Source organism: Falco rusticolus, chromosome 1 (genome assembly GCF_015220075.1).
Source record: "Falco rusticolus isolate bFalRus1 chromosome 1, bFalRus1.pri, whole genome shotgun sequence".
Classification (NCBI taxonomy): domain Eukaryota; kingdom Metazoa; phylum Chordata; class Aves; order Falconiformes; family Falconidae; genus Falco; species Falco rusticolus.
The window spans coordinates 101627092-101647626 of NC_051187.1; the positions used below are offsets into that span (position 1 = coordinate 101627092).

At 41.5% G+C, this 20535-nt stretch overlaps 1 protein-coding gene across 5 annotated transcripts in view; it reads left to right on the forward strand.

The window, feature by feature from the left end:
* USO1 (USO1 vesicle transport factor) overlaps positions 1-20535 on the forward strand; it is a 37550-nt gene that overhangs the window by 2044 nt on the left and 14971 nt on the right. For 2 of the 5 annotated variants that reach the window (XM_037391930.1, XM_037391944.1), the window contains exons 4-14: positions 5343-5422; positions 7612-7623; positions 11155-11255; positions 13285-13387; positions 13548-13603; positions 14235-14355; positions 16113-16291; positions 17076-17216; positions 18033-18121; positions 18824-18978; positions 19227-19438. In XM_037391930.1, coding sequence (XP_037247827.1) covers positions 5343-5422; positions 7612-7623; positions 11155-11255; positions 13285-13387; positions 13548-13603; positions 14235-14355; positions 16113-16291; positions 17076-17216; positions 18033-18121; positions 18824-18978; positions 19227-19438 — 1249 coding nt within the window. Of the gene's footprint in view, positions 1-5342; positions 5423-7611; positions 7624-11154; positions 11256-11378; positions 11406-13284; positions 13388-13547; positions 13604-14234; positions 14356-16112; positions 16292-17075; positions 17217-18032; positions 18122-18823; positions 18979-19226; positions 19439-20535 lie in introns of those variants that run through there. The other 3 variants (XM_037391934.1, XM_037391953.1, XM_037391962.1) reach the window with 2 other exon arrangements.

Consider the following 20535-nt stretch of genomic DNA (forward strand, 5'->3'; position numbering starts at 1 on the left):
CTTATCTGCTCTTGAGGGCAGATTTGAACTTTGAGAAGGGAGGCGGGGCTCTGCTGATCTCCTTTCCTTTGAGACTAACCCAGACCCTTCCGGGCAGGAACTTGAGAGCTGTGCTTTTAGGGCTCCAGTTGTCCCTTTGGAATTTGTGTGTGCTGGGGCTCTGTGCAGATGTCTTGTGTGACTTGGTCTGCAGTTCAAGAAACAGTAAATACATTTTTCTGGCTTTGGGGTTTTCCAGCTGAAAAAAAAGCTGTCTTCCACAAATATTGACAGGCTGATTTCCTGTTGCATGTTTGTCAGTGGACCAGCACATCAGCTGTCCTCAGCGTTAGATGCTGTGGTTCATTTGAGAGATGTTTAGCTGTAGCCACTGTGTCTTGTGTAAGTTCAGGTACGTGTTACAGGTGGTGTGAGTGCACTGTTTGGTGCCAGTGGCTGTAGAGGTGAGGCTTTGGGGACTTGCAGTTGTAGGAATAGAAATCAAAGCCAGTTCATCTAAGTAACTGGTTGATAACTGAGTCACAGGCTCAGCTGTCCCCAGTGCTCAGGCTGACCAGCCTATTGGACTGAGAGGATGGTGGTGTGATGGAGGTCACTGCTGTTGTGCTGTCGCTGCTGTTGCAGCGTGTGTATGTAGGTATGACCTTTGGACTTTTCCAGTGTCCACCTGAGGTGCCCTGAAGCTTTCTGCAGAAGTGGAAAATGCTGATTTCCTCCTTTATTTTTTTGCATTGTAGCTGCTTAAGATTATTTTTAATAAGTAGCAGCAATGCAACTTCAGAGAAAACAGGAGTCGGTGATTGACTCAAGTTGTCTTCTCACATGTCACTGTATTCATGTGAGTGATTCACATGTGCTGGTGCTGTACGTTGACTGTGTTGCTGTGGAGTTTAAGATTACAGGTGGTCTAACTTGATTAGAAATATGAAAGGACGAGGAAACCAGTATACTAAAATCAAAATGGTGGCTTTTGTTTTTCTCTGTAGCTTAGCTTTAGGGAGGTCTGCTTCTTCACTGATCCTAGGTTGGTCTGCAGATGGGTGACTGAGATCTTGAGGTGAAGCATTTTGGCCATGAAGATGCTGATGGTTGTTAGCTTATGGACTGGAGATGGTACGCTCCTATCTGTGTGTCATCTGGGATATATGCCTGTAGTTGCTGTGTTTTGTGGGAACATAATCCATGGGATTTTCCTCTTAGTTCCCAGCTGAGTAGAAGCAGGGCTTGTTTGGGCCATGTCAGGTGAGGCTTGATTGGCTCTCCAGCCTTTTCTGTAGGGATGGGATGTTTGGGTGGCATGACTTATGGGAGATGAGCCAGCAGCAGGAATGGGTCTCTAAATTTGCAGAACTTGAGTGTGTGATTGGAATGGATAGCTGATGTACACAGTACTGTAACATGAGAACAGTGACGTGCAAATGTGCTTTCCTATTATGTATTTACCAGAAATTAATGGAATAGTTCAAGATGCACAACTGTTCGATCTTCAGCATTTGTCTTGCTGGAATATGTAATAGCAATATGAAAAACTGAAGCAACTTTGCTGGTAGGAGTTGATTATTTCCTAATGCAAATAAGGCCATTGTGAAATCAGTATCTAATCAAAAAGTAATTTAGTTTTAAGACCTTCTCAGCCAAGTATCATAGCACAGCTCTTTTCTGAGAATTGTTAACTATTATTAGTGTAGTCCTTGAGTAAAAAGTAGCTGTCATTCACTGCCAGTTATCTCCTGGATTTGGTGAATCAATTGTTCCTTCCCTTGAAATTTGAAGTGATGAGCACAAGTACAGTGTCAGCTCTGCAGTAGTAATTCATTCTTTCCTTCCTTCCTTCCATTTGCAGCATGTTTACTTCCCTTGTAGTGAATCTTTTCTTCAGCTCTTTGCTTTATAAGGCATACTAATATTTTCTTAATTCTGAAGTTGTTAGTACAGGGTGAGAAGCATTTATAGCTTCATCTCCTGATTTTAGTAGGGAAGAGGCCTGTTTTGTGTGGCTGTGCTGAAATGGTTAGTGCTTCTTGTGCTCTGTTCTCAGTTCTGTCCTCAGATCTTATGCTGTTGCTTGGAATTATTTACAGGCTTTATACTGGAACAGAAACACACCACTTCTGTCTCTTACACGAAGACATCATTTCACTTGTTAAATGGTTTACTTAAAGATTGCTTTAAGCTCTAGCTCCTGCCTAAGTGCTTAAAACTTGTTCTATAGAAAACTGACTTTTCACTATTTTTTTACCTCTGTGTGCATCAGCCATCCCAGAACCTGATGACGCTCCTGAGTCAGCCTTTAATCTTACAGACTTCTGTACACACCAGTGTTCTTAGGCCATGTATTTATTTTGGAATATGAAGTAGGAACTGTGATCTACTAGAGGACTTTTCCTGACTTGCTGTCTAGATATTGCCACATCCCACTGGGGATTATTTTGAAAAAAATTTGGCATCAGCTGTAGGATGGGCCAGTACCACTTAACTGTTGGTGTGGCAGAAAGCACCAGAGCCAGAAGTCAGCTTGATCTTTACTGCTTTGGTTCTACTTATCTAACAAGGTTTTTAATTTCAACATGATGATTCTAATAATTTGAAGCCTAATACGAACCTAAGAATTTTTTTTTCCTTAAGGCACAAACCTCAATTATTTATGTGCTGTTAGTTCCAAATTTTTGAATTGTAATACACTTCTCATTAAAACTTTCTTAAGAGGAAATATAAATGTCATTACCCCTTTGATAACTTTTCCATGACTTGAGTTTTTAGGGGTAACAAAATGCCCTCCTTTCTAGGCATGCTGTGATTGATGACATGATAGAAACACTGTGCTTTTCCATGCTTTTCTTGACAATATAGATGATGCTTGTCTCTGTTCTGACGGTGAAATGCCGGAATTTTAGAAGAATAGGTAAAAGGATTTTTGAGGCGCCCTACCTGGGCAGGACAATACGTGGGTGCCTTAATTTCCATATGATTAGTCCCTGCTATTGTTTGTGAACTCATGGAGTGCTGCACTGACATCTGGGTTGAGTGCCACACAAAAGCACAACAAGCAGAGGCAAGATGCCCAGGGTGGCTTATGCTGGATTCTTGCATTGTCTAAAGTTCGCATCTTTTATGGATGCATGAGAGACAGGAAGTCTCTCTCTCGACTGATGTTCCACTACAGAGCAAAAGCTGCACAGCTTCAGTCTGAACAGAATAATCAATAAAATGTTGTAAATGTTTTATGTGGTGAACAGCACATCGATGGTAGCAGGGCAATGAACAGCAAAGACAGGATGCTGCTGTCCTAATTTTGTGATGTGTTCCTCTTTCAACATAAGAAACAAGGCCTGCTTTTACCACATCTACATAAAATTGGTCTTTTGTAGCTTCTGTGATTTCCTTAACAAAGGAAAGGATAAGCAAGGCTACAGCTTGCTTTTGTTTTGTTTTGGTTTTTAGTTCTCCAGGAATAGTATTTTCTAAGTGGTTTTCAGATGTGGAATTGTTTCACTTGCACAAAAAGGAAAGGATTGGCTTTGTAGTATAGTGTTGAAGAACTGCAATTGCAATGAATGGAAAGCATAAGCAGGCTGGAAACGCGAGCATACCTGCTGAATGAGACTGTTTACACCAGGGGTCCTCAAACTACGGGCCCCCCAGGGTCCTCAATCTGGCCCCCGGTATTTACAGAACCCCCCTGACCACCTCCTCCCCCCCCCCCCCACCCCCCCCCCCCCCCCCCCCCCCGCCGGGGGTTGGGGGGGGAAACCAAGCAGCCGCAGATGGCTGCCTGCCGCTTCATCCGCGCGCCAGCCCCCTGCTTAAAAAGTTTGAGGACCCCTGGTTTACACGGACTGAAAGCTTCCTTTGCTTGCCTTGACTAACAGTTTGGCAGAGGAGGAGATAATTTTTTCCCCTTTTGCTTCCATTACAGCCCAGCTTAAAAGCAGGTGGTATGAGTTGAGTGACATGCTGAGGAGAAACCGATGTGTCCTGGGAGGGCATCAGCAGCACAAGGATTAAATTCAAAAACCAATGTGAAAGAACAAACTACACTGGCACTTGATGATTTCTACCTTTTGATTTAGTGTGAAAGTGGTAGAAAGGGAGGTGAGGTGTCACTTTGACAGCTCACTAAAGCCCTTGCATTAGTGGTACAAGAAATGCAGGTACAAATTGACCCGTTCTCTCTTCTCAAAGATGGTGGATCACCTTGAGGCATCTCTAGTGTTCTTACTACTATAGGTCTGTCCTGTAGTGGTCTAGCAGAGATAGCTGGCTTCAGTTAAGGCTTGACTTTTAAGATTGCTGGTTAGGTTGTTTTTTAGGCCTCTGCTCTGAACTGGTCTAATAGCTTCTTAAAATGCAAATTTATCTTTGGTGTGGAGGCCTTATTTGTATGCCTTGGAGATCAGTGGAAGCAAATAAAAGCTTGAATGAAAGGTCTTGTTTTGGCAGTGTGCTCTTCTGATGCTTGGGCAAGACATGAAAATAGCTGTGAGGTGTGTCCTTCTGCTCAATGAGGTGCCTTCCTTTGTGATGTTAGGTTTTATTTTCCTTTGGTTCTTGACCAGCTGTGCTATCATACTTTGCTAGTTTTTGAGCAGCAAAGCAAGCAGCAGCAGTGGTTACATCCCCCTGCCAATCTCTTGCATTGTGTCTTTGTTGCAGGGCTTACAGGTTGTTGGGTCTTTGTAATGCAGAAATGGGTCTCACTTAAAACAGGGCTTAATAAGAGAAGAGTCTTCACATAAGCAGGTGAACTAATGTTTTGAGGTTGGATTGGCTGCCCAGCAGCTTCCCAGGGAAGCTTTGGAGTTCAAAAACCCTTAATAACTGGGTGTAGTCAGAGTTGGTGACACAGAGGCTGGCCTGTTTGGCCAGAATCCACCGCTGTTGTCATTTCATTCACGGGGAGTGCAAGCTTTTGGCCCCTAGTTCTCACTGACAACGTAGTGGAGAGGGTCTTTCCTGGGATGGTGCTGAAGCTTGTTTGCAGCTTCCTTGGGTGACTTTCTGGGAAGGGTTCTGAAGCCATCCCAGAGACTTCTCCTGGTATACCTGAGGAGCAGGTTGGAAAGAGTGACTCTGAAAATGGAAGGCACGCTTATAGCAAAGCTTCCTGTGGTCCTCTGGAGTCACCAGACTTTCTGGATGTGGCCACCTGAGGAAATGGAACTGGGAAAAGGAGCTTGACTCCATTCAGGGACCAGACAGCTCATGGTTACATGGCATAACAACGTGTGTGTCAGCATCAGTCCTTCTCACTTGATCTAAAGGGAACTGCCTGTGCAGAAAAACAATGTTGTAAGAGTAGTTGGAAATAAGTTATTAAAGAAAAACGGTTCTTTCATTTGCAGTTCAGATTCTGAAATAATTGGCTATGCCTTGGACACTCTCTACAATGTAATATCGAATGACCTAGAAGAGGAGGAGCAAGGTAAGCACTTGGTAATCATAGTTGTATTAACTGTGGGGGTGCTTTCCTTGGTGGTTTTGTTCAAATTATAAACTGTAATACCTGTGATTTACTAATGCTGAGACTTGCTTTGTTATTGTGTAGCTGTTACGACAGTGCTAAAAATCTCATTGTACAGAGCTTGCATTACAGTAGTACTGGATCTCTTACTAGTTAAAAAATCTGTGTTCTGTGAACAGCAGCCAGGTTGGAGTGGGGTAATTAATTGTTTTTTCTAGTTTGTACATAAAGAATAGTGACTTTCTTTGCTATTGGGAAAGGACAGTTCTGGCTGTTACTGTCAAATGGGACACTGCTATCTGGTGATTGAACAAGGATATTGAGAGATAAAAATCTCAGGTACCTATTGTATAAGGTGGCTATATGTAAGTGTGAAAACCTTCTTTTCCAGCCCTGCTGTGCCATTTTACAAAGAGACTTGACCTGACCTTCCCAAGATAGATGCAGAGGTAGAAAGCTGGGCTGTCCAACTCCCTGCCTCTTCTGCCTTTTTCTTTATAAAGGCCTTTCTTAATAGGCCATCAAAACTGGTCTCAAAGGCCAGTAAAATGGTTGCTGCTCTCAAAAATAAGCCTATTCACAGGACCACCAGGCTGAGGAAAATGACAGCAGTAACCCAAATTGGGCTGGGACAAGAAGAATGTTCTTAAAACTAAATATGTGAGTAGGAGCCACAAGTGCCCAGGCTGAAGAAGAGCCAGATGCTTCTGGCAAGTAAAACATCTGTTGATAATAACTATTTCAGGCTCTTGAAGGGTGAATGGTGCAGAGAGCTGGACAGTCCAAGTTTCCCTGTTTTTCGCATCAAGGACATGTATGGAGAGTGGGGATGGGATCTGGCTGAGGGCCATGCAAGTGCTACCTTGGGAGGAAGCCTCAATCCAAGAGCAATGTCTGTCAGATGCTGAGCCTGTATGGCTTGCTCTCATTGCTATCATTGGGGAGAATGGAGACCAGGTACTAGTTAAGGTCATGCAGCAGGTGACTTATTTGCTAATCTGAAGCAGGTTGTGTAGTAGAGCCAACTGCGGGATTCACCTGACCTTTCTGATGTATAGCTTCTGCCTTGCTGTGGGTGTTAGTTGGAACACCACTTCTGTTAGTATTTGCAAATCAAGTCTTTGCTTGATCACTGTTTAAACCAGGGACGTAAGCCAAACAGTTGTAGACTTTTTGCCAAGGTTTTAAGAGGAAAATATAAAAAACAAATAAAAAGACTTGTAGGATATCCATTCTGCTTTTGAGTGAATGAATATGAAAATCCATTGTACCAGCTTGTCCAAAAAAAAAATATCAGATTTTAGGCAAGTGTGAATACAGTGTGAGAAGGCTACGCTCAAGGTGATGAAATATCTGTGGGTTCCTAACATCCTGCGCTTGCTGTGGATCTCAAGAGTATTTCTAGCCTTGATGGCACTTGTAACGGTAACCAAAAAATGAGATACTTGTGGTGGAGTGTAAATGCTCCTGTGAATGGGCAAAATATGAGGTGATACTGTTGCTTGAGTTGAAGTCTCTTGTCTGCAGTACTTACCCCAAAGTGTTTCTTCAAAGGCTCCTTAAGTGATAAATAACCTTATGGAAGGTAGGTCAGGGTTCTCCAATAAGAATAAATTTCTGCTAATATGTTGGCATTATGTTGTGCGGTATGTCCTTCCATAGTGCCTTCTACAGTGAACTGTCTAGTCTTAGGTAGCTACAAGCTGAAATACTTCTGTGATACGTTATTCTTAACCATCTCTCAAATTGTTGCTTTGCTTACTTGCCCTTCTTTTCCTTGTTCATCCAGTGGCCTTATCTTGATGAAAGAGGTTTTGAACGAGATGATGAGAGTTTTACAGTGCTAGTGAATCCATATGTTCATGGTAGCGGCCTTGATTATGGACTCAACAAGAATGTTATTAGCGCACTCAGGAAGAGCGAACAATTGACAGACTTACGTATGTGACAACCCCGGTGTTGAAAGAGTGCAGAGTTGTTTAGTTCAGCCACTTTGATAAGAACTACCTGAAGGAGTAATTGCTGCTGTAGAAAGCTAGGATGGCTGCTTTGAAAATCTGAGCTTATGCTGCTGTTGGTTGTGCTGTTTGGAAAGCTATTCAACTTGTAAACCATTCTCTTGTTTCTTTTTCTTTTATCTGCACTGACAGATGATTCTGAAGGTAAAAGAACCTTTACTTACATAAATGTGGCTCTTTGTTTTAGGTCTGGTTGCTACTCACACCCATAACACTCGCTGCCATTTGAAAAGGACACTGTAAAGAATTGCATTGCAGCTTACTGAAAGCTTTTTTGCTTTCTGCTCTATGCATTTTCTTTGGAGCTGAAGTGTCTTCCCAAATCTGTTTCTTACGTGACTTGGGCATGTTGAATGCCAGCAGATCACCAGCAATTGTAATAATGATAAATTCTCATTTGGGATGTCATGAAAGCGTGCAGCTTCAGAACTGGTAGGATTTGAATGGGCAAAAGTTTGTAAACAGAGTTTCTGTTTTCAAGAAGCCCTGAAGTTCGACACAAGTGCATGCACTGCATGTAAGCATTCTTCACAGTGTCTGTTTTAAGCAATGCATGTTAAAATACAGTGTTCACTTCTCCCCTAAGTTACCACTAACGTGTTCTCCTTGTTTAAACTGGTTTTATCAAAATGCACTTCATCTGTTTATTTTAAGCTTAAATTCTATTTTGTGTTGCTGCTTGTTAGTGAATCCCTAAGAGCTAATCTTAGCAAACTGAAGTAATTCTCTTTATTTGAGCACTGTGAATGTGTGGATTTAAGAAGCAATTATGGGTGGAATTGTGAGACCTGTGGTATATCCGCAGAAGCAGAAGATGCAGTTTCTCTTTCCTCTGTTTCTTAATTTTTAAGTTTAATAGAAGAAATACTGATAGGAAAAAGCAAGTGTCGAGAGAAGGAAAAAAAAATCTACCACAACTTTAATTTGACCCTTTTACAGAAGAACCCTAAACATCCTGAACTAGAGTCAAGCTTTTGGAATAAATAGAAACTACATCAAACTTGTAAGAGGCTGTGTATATTACTCAGGTTTTGCCTTAGCACCTGCAGCTTGTGCAAGGTTAAGAGCTGGCATTAGGAGGAATACATAGTTCAAATACTTGCTATTTGTAGCTGCGTCTGGGTAAATGAAAAGGTGTTCAGTCACAGCTCGCAGAAAATTCGAAGTAAAATATTAACTTAAGCATCTACTTAAAACAAAAAAAGTTTAAGTCTGTGGGCTTTCCTTGGTTTGCAGCAAGCTGTAGTGTGTGTGATTCTCAGCTGAGCTGCCTCTTATTCTACAATAGCAGGTGCAGCAACTGAACTTCTGTGGAGTTGGCTTACCTGGTTTTGTGGTTTTGGTTTGGTTGGTTTGTTTGTTTTGCTTGTTCATGTAAACTAGTAGCAACCCAGGCTGGATAAGCCCCTCAGCTTCAGAGAGCTCAGTATTGGACTTGTATTCTGCTAGATGCTATGTGCCTGGGCCAGAGTTATTTTCCCAGTCTGTTCTCCCTTTTGTCATCTTTTGTTAGTATTTTATTGTTTCTGCAGCTAAAAATTTACAGCAGACTAATGCTACTTTTCTCTCCCTCTTGTAAGCTACCTACCGGTAAGCCTGCTTTAAGGGAGAAATATTAGTTGTACTACATCAAAGAAATTATTGGCTACTCTGATGTCTTTCCTGTATTGGAAATCCTTAAAAATTATATCTTAAAACCCGATACTTTGCAGTGAATTGTCATTGCCAACAGTTTGAATTGCGTTGGTGGAATTAGAATTGTTTTCTTGGTGCCAGATTTTTATGGTAGAGTCTTTTGATTTCTCTGTTTTGCCATACCCCTAACAAAGTACAGAGTTTGAAAATTACAGGTGGTTTTTGACCCTTTTTATAGCTGCTTAGTTGTTAACAATTTGTTGGTGATTCCTTGATAAGGCTGTAAATCCTGCAGTGTAAGGAGGAGGGAAAATCCCTGTTTTGCCTTCACTTAATCAAATCAGACCTTTGGGTTTGGTCAGAAATTCAGTGGCTTTCCATGTTTTTTCTGTGCTATATGCTTCAAGCTGTTCCTGTGCCTGTGGTTTGATCAGCTAGCATGGGATGGCGCAGCACTGAACGCGCATCTGCGTGATTTGCAGGGCAACCTGATTCAGAAGATGCACAGTATTGCCTTTGCTGTGGCTCTTCAATGAAGCATTGAGCTCTCTGAGCTGCCTAAAACACAGAGCAGAGCCTGGGTGGGTGGCAGTATGCTCTGTGGGACAGGAGGGGCTTAGAGGTTTGGAGAGAGATGGCAGCAAAGCAGGAAGTGGTTTAGGGGATGCGCAGGGCGAGGAAGCTTTGTAGGGAGAAGGGTGCTTGGCTGGAGTCAGACATAAGTGCACGTGTCCTTCTGTATTGCCCTCCCAGCAGTTACTCTGTGCTCACCACTCTTCTGTACTGTTGCAAGAGGCCTTGTGTAAAGACGACCAAGCAAAGAACCAACCTATTTTTTTAAGAAAGTGAGAGACTCCTTTCACACGGGGTAGCCAGTGGTGTCATGTACAACTGAATTCCCATCCCTGTTGAGTGGGGCTGGATTTGAACTCCTCTTGAGTAGTTAAAATGCTGAAGTCTCAGAAACTCTGCTGGATTTGAGTGAAATGTCTTCTCTTCCTGTCCAAAATGAAAGTATAGTGAAAAACCTCCCTTTTAATTTGAAAAATTGAGGAAGAGCAATTCTATGGAAATTCCTTAACTACACTAATGAGTAGTACCTACATGCCATTGTTTTGTGAAATAGCTTTGTAAATTGTCACTCAGCCTAGAAAAACAGCAGCAGTGCAGAGATGCTGTTGGCATGTTTCCTATTGTTTTGTGGGACAGTTTTGCATTTGTTTTTTGTTTGTGCAACAATGACACATGAAGCAATGGTGTAAGACAGAATTTGTGTGCTACCCCAATTCTGCACAACTGAAGAGTAAATAACAGAATGGCACTTCCTCACCCATGTGAAATTAATTCAGATTTCAAGACTTGAGAGGTTTTGATGCTCATCTGTTTCAAACTTACTCTCCTTTCCTGATTTTGAGTCTTTTCTATTGCTAAACCAAAATAAGTAAATGAGATGTTTGAGCCATTTAGCTTTAGATGGTTTATATTCCCCACCGCTCGCTTCAAGCCTTTTGGCATGAAATGTACTTTGCTTTTGCACGTTAGTGAATGGTCCCTATGAGGAACTTCTCTACCAGATCAGTTCAGCTGCATGTGAACGTAGCTGCTTTGAGACTTTCTGTGCCTCCTCTGCTGGGAGGGTTCTCTTTCTCCCGGAATTCTCTCCTCACTTAGGCATGTGCTTGATTATATCTCTAACAGGCAGCTATGGGGGTGAGAACTGTGAATCTGATTGGATATGATCAATGGAAATAGTGTGGTTTTTTTCTTTTAATGATGAAATGAGTTTGTTTAGTAGATTCTTGGTTTCCTCCTGCATTTAAAACAAAGTATCTCTCAATAGAAGTTATGTTTAGAATAATGTAGGTTTTCTCTTTTTTGCAAAGCTTGCCAGCAGTGTTTGTTTTGAAAATAAGTCAGTTAACCTTATAGCAGTGACTCTATAAAACTGTCACCCATGGTCCTGTTTTTGTAACAATACAAATCACAGCTACCTGAAGTCCTTCTAATTATGTGCTGTAACACACTTTTTTACTATTACAGAAGAAAACTTACCAAAACAAGTTGATGATTTGGGAAGTCAGTTCACAGAGATTTTCATTAAACAACAAGAAAATGTCACACTCTTGTTGACTCTTGTGGAGGTGAGTAACAGTATCATACTGGCAATACTGAGGGATGTGTAGCACTGTCCAGGGAGGTTATTTTGATGGATAAAGCTATGTTTTTGTCTTTCTAGTGAAGCCTGTGTCATTTGTGAGCTATTCTTAGACATAGTGAACATGGGGTTGGAGGTGAGTGAAGACTATGACCTGGATGTATGCCATTAGTGCAGCTTTTCAAGCAGGGTAACACTGAAAGGGTTTTAGATATTTGATTGGAAACAGTGAAAAATATTGCTCCACAAACTGCAACTGTTGTCACATGTGCAAGTATAATTTTCAGGTGATCATTAAATGATAATGAGATAATATCATCTGTTGAAATGCAGTTGAAGTAGAAAGAGTGACTGCTTTCTATCAGCATGATGTTTAACTCTTTTTCCAGTGGTTTTATCCTCAAGGACTGTCTCTGTTCTCAGCTGTTAAAAATTTTGTTTTAAAACTAAGAATATGATCCTGCTTGAAAGAAAGAGCAATGTGAATCTATTTTCCTCCTTTTTTTTTTTTCTTCTTCTTTTTCTTTCTCCTCCTTGGAGTCCATCTTTAGTAAAAAGATGATGTTCTACTCTTTCCGTATGGAATTTAAGTCATGTTTTCAGCGGTTTTAAACATTTGTCAGTATATCTGAGGCTTATATCCCCTAATGCCAGATTATGGCCTCAATAGATAGAAATGCAAATCAGGAGCAGTTTTGTAGACTATGGTTAGTGAGTTAGTAAAGTTATCTCTGAAACTTTTGTTTGTGGCTGACAGTCCTGTAAAACTACTTCGTGAGTGTGAAAGGTTGGTTTATAAATACACTCCTGAGATGCGTAATTGCAATATGTATTTTAGGAAAATCCAGGATGTACTTGTTTGATGTATCTGTTACAAGGTAGACTAGGGTCTTATTCTGCAGCAGGGTGCTGGTGATGTTATTGATCCAAATTTGAGGTCTGCAAGTTCAAAACAGCAAGCATTTGTCCTAAAGATGGGTGAAACCTATAGGTGTAGCTGCGTGACTGTTGAAATGAGCTTGGTGTACAAGCGCACACAGAAGTGTCATTTGATAAAAAGGTGTATAGCATTCTGCAGAGCTGGAAGCCTGCAATGTGTTTTGTAGGTTATCCATTCTTTTTCTCTACAGATGCCTTAGTTCAGCATCCTCGTTGCTAGAAATACATGCAATTCAGGGTTTGTCGTGTACAAGAGTCAGTTTTAGAAAAAGCTTTATAAATCATCTAGTCTGGTGAGACTGTGAGAAGACTGATTAGCTGCCACCTCTCTTTTGCAGCAGGTGGAGGTGTTTTTCTCAGCCAGTGACTGAGGTAGGTAGGGTGCTGAGGAAAGGATGACATGCACTCATCTTTCACTTGTAACTTGGAACAGAGTTAAAATAAGACTGCCTGTCAAAATTAGTGATCTGCTGGCTTACTTGAAGGTGATGCTTTAAAACGAGCAGGATTAGAAGTACAGAAAGCTCTGTGAGGTGATTCAGTTGAGATGTAGGTCCAGTCACTGCTGTTGAATGAGTTTGAACTGACTTGGGGAGCCCAAATGGTTGTGGTTGGTCAAGTCTGAGCTCAATGGACTCATTTAGTTCTTGAGCTTTCTCTTGCTGATGAGACCCAATTTTAAAAGAAGCTGCTGTTACTGTTTTGGAATAGGAAGAAGATACGAAAGGGCTTGCTTTCCTTTCCCTTTTGGATTTCTGGGGAGTATGGGCTGACCCCTGGAGTATGTGACTTACTGTTTTTTTGAAGGAAGAAATAGCTAGGAACGCTACCTGAGAGGAGATGGAGGAAAGGAAACTGCTGGGAGTTCATGTTGCTGATAATAAAATAGAAAGAACCACAGAATACAACAGTGTTTTGAGTTGCTGGCCATGTGCTGTAATAGGATGGATGGAAAAAGCAATTGAGAAGAGATTAAATCCCTTACCTGTTTGGTGTCTGTTCATAACTGGTGTGTAGAAGAGAAAGCCGAATACTGAGGAATTTATTACTTAATGTACTCCTTTTCATCTTTGCAGGAATTTGATTTCCATGTTCGTTGGCCTGGAGTGAAACTACTTACATCTCTTTTAAAGCAGCAAGGACCTCAAGTGCAGCAGATAATTCTTGTCAGCCCTATGGGTAAGCAGTTGAGTTTACTGCTGCTAAATTTGAAGCTGGAAGCTCAGCACACATTATGGCAGAAGGCTAGAGGAGTCTCAAGCAAGGTGTTTTAAAGACCTACAGGATAAAAAACCCGGCACCTTTTTTTATACTTTTTTTTTTTATGCACTTCTTACAGGTGTTTCCAGACTCATGGATTTACTAGCAGACTCCAGGGAGGTTATACGAAATGATGTAAGTACAGAACAAAGGCAGTTTATTCTCTTAATAAGTAGTAACTGCCAGTTGAATTGCTTAGCACTTGTGCAGAATTTGGATTAAGTTAAACAAATGTGAATAATCCATTGTGGTTGCTAATTGAAAACATTTAAGATGTCAGTTGTGTGGTTTTCAGATGTCTTACCACAATTCACATTAAGAAAGGCAAACTGTTACTGTGTATTAAATGCAAACATTGACCCTTGGGTAGGGTTTTTCTGGTGTGTTAACTGATCTTTCTCTTGGCCTTCTGCCAGGTTAACTTCAGTTCTTCTTTTTTACTCATTGGATGCCAAAATGCTTTAATTACTACAGAAAAGATGAGTTTCTTTACAGGTTTCCTCTTTCTTCTCTATGGCCACTTAGTGTCCTTTTTAACAGTACTGTGCTTCTATGTCGAAGTGCAGTGAGGCACAAGGGAACTCTTCTGTGGTGTCCACGGTGGGTTTTGTTAGATGCGCTGAGCTGTTAGATGCAGTTCTGTCCTGTGATTCTGGCCAAGAATTATGCTGCTGATTTAGCGTCCTTGTAAGAGCTGTGACTTGTGAAAAGCAATGTAGTTCTAATAAGACTTAAGTTTGATTTCTTCTCTCCGCAACCTGTCAAGGGAGTCCTGTTGTTACAGCAATTGACAAAAAGCAATGCAGCCATACAGAAGATTGTTGCCTTTGAAAATGCCTTTGAGAGACTTTTGGATATCATAACAGAAGAAGGAAACAGTGATGGAGGTACAGAAAAATCTAAGACTTACACTCTTGTGCTTCTATTAGGTGACAGTGTTCACAGGCTGACATTAGTACGTAATTGGAGCTAGGTCAGTGGGTAGAAGGATCAAAACAGACAGCCTAGCTGTAACAAAACAAGCAAAACCTGATTGAGCAAGTAGGCAGGGTTTCAGCATCTTTTGAAAACTGGTCTTGAGGTACTTAGTTAAAACATCAGTTAATTTCTCTGAGCATGAGTAAGTCTGTGAATGTGTATGTTTTGAATGACAGTGTCAGATATGTGTGTGTTGCATTTGTCACTTACAGAGTTAAGCATGTGTATTCCTCCTGCAAGATCCTTGGATGCTTGGAGTGACTGGAAGTAAAAGCTTGCTTAGTTTCTTCAGCCTCACTAATAACTTCACCTTTCTGGTCAGCTCCTTGCCAAATCATTTACATGTTAGGGCATAGGAAAAAAGGCTAAAAAAACCGAGCAAAAATGATGTAGCACTTCAGGTGTGATTTGTTTATTTTTTTTGGTTAGCAACACATGATGAGTTTACCACCAACTGTAGTTTGGTACAGTATCTATTTCAGTAATGAGACAGTTTTGCTGATCCGTGACCTTTCTGTGGGTTGCAGGAGCAGTTAATGCTTCTCTCCCAGCTGAATTATTCCAAGTATGTTGGCATGGAAGGATTAAGCAAGCCTTTGATTCAAAGCTGCTATTTTTAGGCAGCTAATAATTTTAGGAGACTTGGTATGTAAATTCCTGAGTACTAAGAATTCCCTGCTTCCCCCTCCTCCCTGCTCTGTGTCTGTTCCTCCTGTCCACAGCCCTGCCGAGGGCTGGGTTATCAGCTGTGGCTCTGCAGCAGGAGTGGGAAGGGGGAGTGTGACAGCTGGTCTTTGTTCTCCCATTCCTGGGTCTGGCACTGCCTGTGTGTTCTCAGAAATGCAAGGAGGAAGTCTTTATCCTTTCTGTTGAGTCCAGATTTGGAGGCATCCCAGCAATACCAGAAGCAGGCTGCCTTTATTCATGTTGTTGTCTGGGCAGCGTTGTCTGAATATTTTTCTCTTTACAGAGTAGATAGTTGATTAGCAGCTGTAGTGCTTTTTAAGTACAGATAAAACCTGAGGGTAAAAAAAAAAAAAAAAAAAGAAAGTTGTTGCAAATCCAAGGTGTTGAGTTTGAATTGGTTCTTTCTAAGGGCTGCTTCTAAGAATTTCTTCTCCACCAAAATAACCTGAAAAGTAGCTTTGACATGAGTTGAAGATGTAGCTAGTGATTAAAGAGAGTGAATCTGTAAGCCAGTAAGAACTGCCATTTGTATCATGATGCAGTTCAAGAGGAATGTCATTTTAGTGCTTACAATATTGAGAGACAGTTATGTAGCCTGACTCTGAAGTAGGTATACTTCAAGACACAAAGCGATTGTGAGGCTTTGAAGTTCTTATCGTTCCTACCCAACTAACTCATACAAACTATATATTCTTTGGAAATAACATTTTTGCTTCAGACTTGTGGAAGAAACACAAATACAGCTTCCTTGGAAATATGCTGGATCAACATCGATGTATTTAATTTAGAGTGACCTTTTAATTATTTTTTTCTTGCATAAGGTTCACAGTTCTTGATCCAAATCTAATGTTTGTTAAGAATGAAGAGTTTAGAAGTGTGTGCTCTGTTCTATCTAGAACATACTTAGTGCGTGGAGAAGCTATTTAGTTTTCTACATGTTACCTCTTGCTTAATCTTTTGGGTTTTTTTGTCTCACCAGGAATAGTAGTGGAAGACTGTCTCCTCCTATTACAAAGCTTGTTGAAGAATAATAATTCCAATCAGAATTTCTTCAAAGAAGGCTCATACATTCAGCGTATGAAGCCTTGGTTTGAAGTTGGAGATGACAACTGCGGGTGGTCTGCACAGAAAGTAACTAATCTTCATCTAATGCTGCAGGTAAAACACCTCATCTAACTCCTGTGTGCCGATGTCAACGCTTATTCAGCTCTCTTGCAATGAAGAATAAGTGTAAGGTAACAGGTGACTACAAAATCCACGTGTTGTCTTTAGCTCAGAATTAGCTGCCAACATGCATGAGGTGTACTGCTTTTGGCACAAATACTACTGCCAAATTGTCAATTTGTAACAGTTGGCATATCACGTAACTTCATTTCACGTAACAAGATGTAACAGTGATTTAAGCTAAATACGTAATTAGGGTTGTTCTACATAAAGAATCCTTCTGTATGAATTCATGTATGGCTGTGGTGCATTAACTGAATTTCAGTAGCTGTCTTCACTATGGGTTCGTAATTATTGTGTGTTGGGCATCCTCCCTTCTGCTCACCCCTCAAAAAAAAAATAAATGAAATAAGCTGTTTCTGTTCTGTGGCACTTTGTGTGGAAGCTGAACATTTGTGATGAAGGCATTTTCTCACTTCATGAAATGTAATTTGGCTCACCATTTGCCAGGACAACAGAATAATTACAGCTTGATTTCTCATCGCTTACTTGCGACAGAGTCCAATATTGGGAGATTTTAGAGGCTTTCAATGAATTTGAAGTCAAACAGCCACGTGTGGTAATGAGATGAATGTGCTCTTTAATTGTCTTCTACCTCCATTTTTAGGCACAAACGTATTTCATGGCTAAACTTTAAACGGGTAAATCTGCTTTGGTCTGCATTTCAGAAGGCCTCAGGCTCTCTTCGCATAGAAATGTTTTGGGTTTTTTTTTCTAGCTTGTGCGGGTACTCGTGTCTCCCACAAATCCTCCTGGAGCTACCAGCAGTTGTCAGAAGGCAATGTTTCACTGTGGGTTGTTAGAGCAGCTCTGCACAATCCTGATGGCAACTGGAGTTCCTGCTGATATCCTGACAGAAGTAAGAGGGAGCAAAAGGATGTAGGGGTGGGGACAACTAAACGGGTGAAAGCAGGGGTCTACAGGGATAGCTGGTTGCTGCAAACTGAAATTACAGTATTTGCTAAGAAAGTATTTCAGATGCCAGAGATGTCGGCTTCCTGTGTGGGCAATGTACACGTAAGATAGTCTTCTGCATGATATTCTGTGACCAGGATGTATTCGGGTTTGCTTATTCCTTCTGTTGGATTTCAGCATATCCCAGAGTGGCTGAATTGATTCCTGTTTTGGGGGTGAGGTTTTTTTGTTGTTGTTTTTCTTTTTAGAGAGTCTAGAACCATTCTGCCTCAGCTGGTTTCCAGTGATGAGGGATTTCTAGCTTCTAGAAAGCCCTGTCAGCCGTTAGGATGAGGTGTTTTTGCCTCTTGATACAACAATGTGCTTAGATTGAGCATAGACCGGTTCCTTTGGAGCAGCCTCTGTTCCAGTTCTTTACTTCTTAAAAGGTTTCACCTTTTGACTTCTTTAAAATATCCAGTTTAACTGGCTGTCATAGCCAAACTGATCTGACATAGAAAGTAAAGCTGGAGGTAACAGGGTATAATAAACCCATCTGAGCTTTCTGCCCCTTAAGCTTTGCTCAGCATGCTTCACAGCTGTTAGCTGTTGGGATTTCATTTGAAATGGTTTTATTGAACAAATCTCTATGCTGAGACTTGGTGTGTGTTTTTTGATACTGAGCTGTCAGGGTAGTCTTGAATTATTTTGAGTGATCTAGGTAGTAAACTATGGCTCACAATTAACTATCCATTTAATATTTTTCTCTGCCTTTTCTTAGACCATTAATACAGTATCAGAAGTCATTCGAGGATGCCAGATGAATCAAGACTACTTTGCCTCTGTAAATGCACCTTCTAATCCACCAAGGTAGAGGAAGAAAAGTGTTTAACTGTGTTAGGTAATGATGTATTGGTATGGGAGAATGGTAGTCTAATCCAGAGGACTGAATTCAGAGTTTGGAATTATGATACAGAGTGACAGCTTCAAGTTCACACTGGGTGTATTAGATATAGCATGAAGGTGTCAGGTGTGTTTCCACAGAGATGAGGCCTAGAACTGATTTTATTTGTTCTGTGGTACCTGAAAAGTAGAAAGAGCAATAGTTGAAATTCCTACATCAGGACAAGCTGCCGCTGTTAGCCAGTCTACAAAAGGATTTAGAGGGTCAGAAAATAGGCAGCTAATTGATATTTACTCAGACTGGGGAGCAGCAAGTGTTAGCTTAAGGAGATCTTCATCTCAGCATTTGAATATGAGTGCGGGTAGAAAAAGAGCATTCTGTATTAAGAGTTGCTTGTGGCCTTATGAGACATCTTCTACAGTGTTTTTGAACCTAGTAGGGAGCAGCGGGGGACTTGATGGGAAATGAAAATACTGTGGAGGAGCAGTAGCTCAGTGCAGTCATGTATAATGAATATGCTGTTTTGTGGTTTAAGTAACTGAAAAACTTTGGTAGTAAAATCAATGGTTTTACAGAGTAGACAGAAGTCTACACTCCAAATTCTGTGTCTGCTGTTGTCTTCATTCACAACTTTGTCCTAACAGTTTTCTTCTTCCCTTTCCAAACAGGCCTGCAATTGTAGTCCTTCTCATGTCCATGGTAAACGAAAGGCAGCCTTTTGTGCTACGCTGTGCCGTTCTTTATTGTTTCCAGTGCTTTTTATACAAAAACCAAAAAGGACAAGGAGAAATCGTTTCAACGCTTCTGCCATCTACTATTGACGGTACGCAAAGCTAACGTCTCTGCAGTGAGCTGTGTACTAGCTCTGAGGTGTAATGCATCAACCGATGCGTTCTGCAAAATTATTTACCTGCCATGAAGTGTCTGATCCAAGCAAGAGGATCTGGCTTATGATTTCTCTAAAACTTCACTGGTTTAATTTTTCTGTGTTTTAACTGTTGATGTTGTAAATATTTTGCTGGTTTTGTGGCTTGTTTTAATCGTGCTTATACCTCTTGCCTGTTCTGGTAGCGACAGGTAACTCTGTCTCAGCTGGTCAGCTGCTCTGTGGGGGCCTCTTTTCTACGGACTCTCTTTCAAACTGGTGCGCCGCTGTGGCCCTGGCCCACGCGTTACAGGAAAACGCCACTTTGAAAGAACAGCTCCTGAGGGTTCAGCTAGCAACGAGCATCGGCAACCCACCAGTGTCGCTGCTGCAGCAGTGCACCAACATCCTCTCGCAGGTACAGCACTGACTTCCCCCCGCTTTGGGTTAAAACTCCGGTATCTAGGAAGAACGCTGCTTCTGTGCAGGCGTGTGGCAGCAAGACATGAATGACTGTTCACTCTGTTTTGCGAACTGTTTTTATGTTTTGCTTAAAGTGCTCTATGCTTCAGGGGGAGGAGAAAAGCAGCAAATTGTGCTTTTTCATCAGCAGTTGCTGCTTAATGTTGTCTACTCTCAGTAGGCAGAGGGTTTGTGGTGGTTTAACCCCAGCTGGTATTTATGTGCCATGCAGCTGCTTGTTCACTCTCCCCTCACCCAGGGGGGCAGGGAGGAGAATCAGAAAGGAATGCTAAACTTGAGGGCTGAGATAAGAACTGTTTAACAATTGAGATAAACTAAAACCAAAGGAACAATAGTTATAACAATAACCATTATAATGAGAAGGAGGGAGAAGGGGAGAGCAATGAAAACCAAAGGGAAGGGAGAAAAGAAAGATAGTGATGTGCAGTGCAACTGCTCACCACGTGCTGACCGAAGCCCAGCTAGTCCCCGAGCAATGATCTGCTGCCCCAGCCAACCCCCCAGTTTATATACTGAGCATGATGTCCCGTGGTATGGAATACTTCTTTGGCTAGTTCAGGGTAGCTGACCTGGCTGTGTCCCCTCACAGTTCCCTGTTTTCCTTCAGCCCTCCTGCTGGCAAGGCCTGAGAAACCAAAAAGTCCTTAACCGCACTGTTCCCACACCAAATCCAAAACACCGCACTGCAGTAGCCACTGAGAAGAAAGTTAACTCAATCCCAGCTGAAACCAGGGCAGGGTCCTAAAGCATCTAGACCTTAAACGTGGTTTAAAAGACAAGACAAACTGGCAGGATCCCCAGTCACGTTTTGTTGCTGAAGAACTGCTTGATTAGTATTTAACCTGTAACTGCTAACTTGAAACATCTTGAAAATACCAGGCTCCCATGTATTGATTGTTGTGGGTTTTGCTATTCAAAGCTAAAAGCATTTTTTGAACTTGCTTAACACCTGGCATTGCAAATGGCAAGTGCCTGAATTTCACCTCCTAGCCCGCACTTTCTTGCGACATTGGCTTGTTAGGCACACTTTTC